Consider the following 5,483-nt stretch of genomic DNA (forward strand, 5'->3'; position numbering starts at 1 on the left):
GTGTGTGAGCAGGTAGGAACAAAGGGTGCTCCAGAGTAGCTGGCCTATGAATGTGTGTTGGCCTGAGACCACTGCCGCCTCCTAAAGAGATTTTCTTATTATGTTCGGTAAGCAGATGACTTGTAACAGATGTATAACTGAAGTAGGGTGACACTTCTGCAGCATAAATTCTACAGGTTTGGGGACAGGTTCTACAAATTTCATTGGTGATTAATTGTTGCTTAATTATGATTCTGAAAAGGTAGATCCCATAAACAGACATCCAGGGAAATTTTACAACTGGTGAAATTCTTAAGCCAAAAAAAAAAAAAATAGCCACACATAACAAACCTACACACCATGAATTAAAATGGTGACATGTTAGGCCTTCTGAAAGAACCAGAGCAGGAAAGCTTATTCAAACAGAAAATCTTCATCCTTCTCTTCAGCCAGGAGATCAGCAGGCTCTATCACCTCTCTGGCTGCCCTCCAAGTCCTTATCAGACTTTTCCTTGAGAATCTTCTTCTTCTCCTGTATTTTCCTTAACATGTAGAACTCCTCTTGCTCTGTCTCATCCAGCTCTGTGATGTTATAAGCAAGGGTATGTTCAATCCGGGGAATGATGACATGTTCGATAGCATTTATGCGCCTGTCAGTTATCTTAATAGCTTCGTCCAAAGTAACAAAGGAAGTCTGCAGTGAAGCCAGTCCCACCAGTAGTTCCACTGCTTTGGAATAATTCCTCTTCAGTTTAGCCAACTGTTCCCCACCTCCAGCTAAACCAGTCAGTTCATAATTGTCAGTTCCTTCATGATAATGTTCAAATACTGGCAATGTAACACCTGCTACATTATCTTTCTTTGCTCTAATCTTCACTTGGGCCTTATTTACATTTTGGATAACTGTGGTGCTGAAGTCCCCTGCTGTGAACTTGGCCTCAGCAAGTGAAAAAGCAGCTTCTCTCATCACTTCACTCATCAACATTTTAGTCTCTATTATCTTCTTAAGGATCTGTTGAAATCAAAGAGTTAGTTCAGTTCAGTTCAGTTCAGTCGCTCAGTCATGTCCGACTCTGCGACCCCATGAATTGCAGCACACCAGGCCTTCCTGTTCATCACCATCTCCCGGAATTCACTCAGACTCACGTCCATCGAGTCCGTGATGCCATCCAGCCATCTCATCCTCGGTCGTCCCCTTCTCCTCCTGCCCACAATCCCTCCCAGCATCAGAGTCTTTTCCAATGAGTCAACTCTTCGCATGAGGTGGCCAAAGTACTGGAGCTTCAGCTTCAGCATCATTCCTTCCAAAGAAATCCCAGGGTTGATCTCCTTCAGAATGGATTGGTTGGATCTCCTTGCAGTCCAAGGGGCTCTCAAGAGTCTTCTCCAACACCACAGTTCAAAAGCATCAATTCTTCAGCGCTCAGCCTTCTTCACAGTCCAACTCTCACATCCATACATGACCACAGGAAAAACCATAGCCTTGACTAGGTGGACCTTAGTCGGCAAAGTAATGTCTCTGCTTTTGGATATACTATCTAGGTTGGTCATAACTTTTCTTCCAAGGAGTAAGCGTCTTTTAATTTCATGGCTGCAGTCACCATCTGCAGTGAAGCGTTAAGGCATCAGATTTCTTCTTCAGGAGGTTTTGACCTGTCTGTGCACCTTTTAACTGAGCCTTCATGATGGTCTGTGCCATTCGTGAGTGAAAGATTTCAATTTGGTCTTTGCCCAACATTCTGGTGATGGCTGTTCGGCTTGGGTCCCTGGCCGGGCAACTGTGACTGCAACAACTCAGCCACGGAGTCTTTCTCTACCTGGAAAGCATTCTTTGTATTTTGTAGTTGAAGACTCCCTTTGCCCACCTAGGAACACTGATAGATCTGACAGCACTGGAAGTGGGGAAACCCACTATCACAAGAAGCAAAATTCAGGAAATATAAGTAGTGTGCTCCTTATATAAAATATCCTGAAAAAGACAAATTATTAGAGAAGAAAGCAGTTTTGCCTGGGATTGGAGATGGGAGCAGGGCCTGACTACAAAGGAATTCAAGAAATTAGGACTGGGGGATGGTGGTAAATATTCAAAAACAGGATTTGGTGGTGGCCGCATAACACTATGAATGTGCTAAAAACACTGAAAGGCAATACAGTATTGTAAAGTAAAAAAATAAAAAATAAAGAGCAAAACAAAACAAAAAAAGAAATGCAAGGGCAAAAAAAATAGCTGAATTTTATGGTATGTAAATTATACTTCAATAAAACTTTTTAAAAACTCACAGCTAACTAAAACTAGAAAGAACTTCTTTAACCTAATGACAAGCATCTATAGATATAATCACATTTAATATAAAAGATTGAATACTTTTCCCTTAAGACCATGGAAAAGACAAGCATCCTTATTTTCACCACTCATATTTATTACCATATTGGAAGTCCTAACTGGTGTGATAATGCAGGAAAAAATAAAAGGTATACGGAATATAAAGGATGAAACAAAATTATCTCTGTTCAAAGATAACATGATTTTCTACGTAGAAAATTTCATGGAATTTACAAAAAAGCTAGCAGAATGAATATATGAGTTTAACAAGGTCTCTAGGCGCTCAGCTGGTGAATCTGCCCTCAATGCAGGAGACCCTGGTTCGATTCCTGGGTCAGGAAGATCCCCTGGAGAAGGGATAGGCTACCTACTCCAGTATTCTTGGGCTTCCCTGGTGGCTCAGATGGTAAAGAATCCACCTGCAATTTAGGAGACCTGGGTTCGATCCCTGGGTTGGGAATTCCCAAAACCCTGGAGGAGGGCATGGCAATCCACTCCAGTATTCTTGCCTGGAGAATCCCCATGGACAGACGAGCTTGGCAGGCTACAGTCCATGGGGTGGCAAAGAATCAGACACGACTGAGTGACTAAGCACAGCACAGCACAGCAATGAACAACCAGAAGTCAAATGTTTCTTAAAAGACAGTATAATTTAAAATTGTACCAGAAAAATGAAATAGGTAAAAAAAGAAACTAACAAAATATGTTTAGTATATGTACACTGAAAGCTACAAAACATTTAAGAAAAATATCAAATAAAAACTAAATAAATGGATATATGAACCATATCCATGGATTGGAAAGCTCAATATTGTTAAGAGGTCAATTCTCCCCCAAAATTGTTCTATGGATTCATTGCAAACCAAATTAAAATCCCAATGGGATTTTTTCTAGATATTAACAATATGATTCTTAAATTCATATCAAAGAGTAAGGAAACAAAAATAGTCGAAACAAATATTTTAAAGTAATTAACCTCCAATCAAAATAAATAAATTTATATTTAGAAAAATAAAATTAAAAAAAATTAAAAAGCAAAGTTGAAGAACTCACAATATCTTGTTTTAAGTATTAACTATTAAGCTATGGTAATGAAAACAGTGTGGTATTTGGAGGAATCAGTCTATCCAATGTTAAGGCTAACTATATACCCATAAAAATCAAGGTAATTATTGTATTGGCACATATATAGCTCAATGGAACAAAATACCAAAACTAGAAATAGTTTAATACAAATAGAGTCAACTTATGTTTCACAAAGATACAAAGGCAATTTCATGGAAAAAGATAGTCATTTTGACAAATGGTGCTGGAACATTTGGATATCCACATATTAAAAAAAGAACCTTGATCTGTACCTCACACTTTATATAAACATGAACTCAAATGGATCATAAACCTGAAATTTTAATGTAAAATTATGACTCTTAAAAGAAAAAAAGGAGAGAAAATTTTTGTGACATTTGATTAGACCAAGGGGTTCAGTTCAGTAGCTCAGTCGTGTCCGACTCTTTGCGACCCCAAGAATTTCAGCACGCCAGGCCTCCCTGTCCATCACCAACTCCCAGAGTTCACTCAGACTCACGTCCATCAAGTTAGTGATGCCATCCAGCCATCTCATCTTCGGTCGTCCCCTTTTCCTCCTGCCCCCAATCCCTCCCAGCATCAGAGTCTTTTCCAGTGAGACAACTCTTCACATGAGATGGCCAAAGTACTGGAGCTTCAGCTTCAACATCATTCCTTCCAAAGAAATCCCAGGGTTGATCTCCTTCAGAATGGACTGGTTGGATCTCCTTGCAGTCCAAGGGGCTCTCAAGAGTCTTCTCCAGCACCATAGTTCAAAAGCATCAATTCTTCGGTGCTCAGCCTTCTTCACAGTCCAACTCTCACATCCATACATGACCACAGGAAAAACCATAGCCTTGACTAGACAGTCCTTAGCTGGCAAAGTAATGCCTCTGCTTTTGAATATGCTATCTAGGTTGGTCATAACTTTTCTTCCAAGGAGCAAGCGTCTTTTAATTTCATGGCTGCAGTCACCATCTCAAATGATTTTGGAGCCCCCAAAAATACAGTCTGACACTGTTTCCACTGTTTCCCCATCTATTTCCCATGAAGTGATGGGACCAGGTGCCATGATCTTCATTTTCTGAATGTTGAGCTTTAAGCCAACTTTTTCACTCTCCTCTTTCACTTTCATCAAGAGGCCTTTTAGTTTCTCTTCACTTTCTGCCATAAGGGTGGTGTCATCTGCATATCTGAGGTGATTGATATTTCTCCCGGCAATCTTGATTCCAGCTTGTCTTTCTTCCAGACCAGCATTTCTCATGATGTACTCTGCATATAAGTTAAATAAGCAGGGTGACAATATACAGCCTTGACGTACTCCTTTTCCTATTGGGAAACAGTCCTGTTGTTCCATGTCCAGTTCTAACTGTTGCTTCCTGACCTGCATACAGATTTCTCAGGAGGCAGGTCAGGGGGTCTGGTATTCCCATCTCTCTCAGGATTTTCCATAGTTTGTTGTGATCCACACAGTCAAAGGCTTTGGCATAGTCAATAAAGCAGAAAGACATGTTTTTCTGGAACTCTCTTGCTGTTTCCATGATCCAGTGGATGTTGACAATTTGATCTCTGGTTCCTCTGCCTTTTCTAAAACCAGCTTGAACATCAGGGAGTTCACGGTTCACATATTGTTGAAGCCTGGCTTGGAGAATTTTGAGCATTACTTTACTAGCCTGTGAGATGAGTGCAACTGTGTGGTAGTTTGAGCATTCTTTGGCATTGCCTTTCTTTGGGATTGGAATGAAAACTGACGTTTTCCAGTCCTGTCGCCACTGCTGAGTTTTCCAAATTTGCTGGCATATTGAGTAAAGCACTTTCACAGCATCATCTTTCAGGATTTGAAATAGCTCCACTGGAATTCCATCACCTCCACTAGCTTTGTTCATAGTGATGCTTTCCAAGGCCCACTTCACTTCACATTCCAGGATGTCTGGCTCTAGATGAGGGATCACATCATCGTGATTATCCAGGTCGTGAAGATCTTTTTTTACAGTTCTTCTGTATATTCTTGCCACTTCTTCTTAATATCTTCTGCTTCTGTTAGGTCCATACCATTTCTGTCCTTTATCGAGCACATCTTTGCATGAAATGTTCCCTTGGTATCTCTGATTTTCTT

The 5,483-nt window shown here is 40.4% G+C and overlaps 1 protein-coding gene across 1 annotated transcript; it reads right to left on the minus strand.

Annotated features, from left to right (window-relative positions):
• Positions 1 to 436: 436 nt before the first annotated feature.
• Positions 437 to 1,717, minus strand: LOC138929922 (V-type proton ATPase subunit D-like). Its single transcript, XM_070289592.1, has 2 exons — positions 1,591 to 1,717; positions 437 to 1,002 (listed from the first exon to the last, which is right to left on the minus strand). Exons 1-2 carry the CDS (start codon positions 1,715 to 1,717, stop codon positions 437 to 439), a joined length of 693 nt encoding a protein of 230 aa, XP_070145693.1.
• Positions 1,718 to 5,483: the final 3,766 nt, after the last annotated feature.

This window comes from Ovis canadensis, chromosome X (assembly GCF_042477335.2).
Source record: "Ovis canadensis isolate MfBH-ARS-UI-01 breed Bighorn chromosome X, ARS-UI_OviCan_v2, whole genome shotgun sequence".
In the NCBI taxonomy this organism is placed as follows: Eukaryota; Metazoa; Chordata; class Mammalia; order Artiodactyla; family Bovidae; genus Ovis; species Ovis canadensis.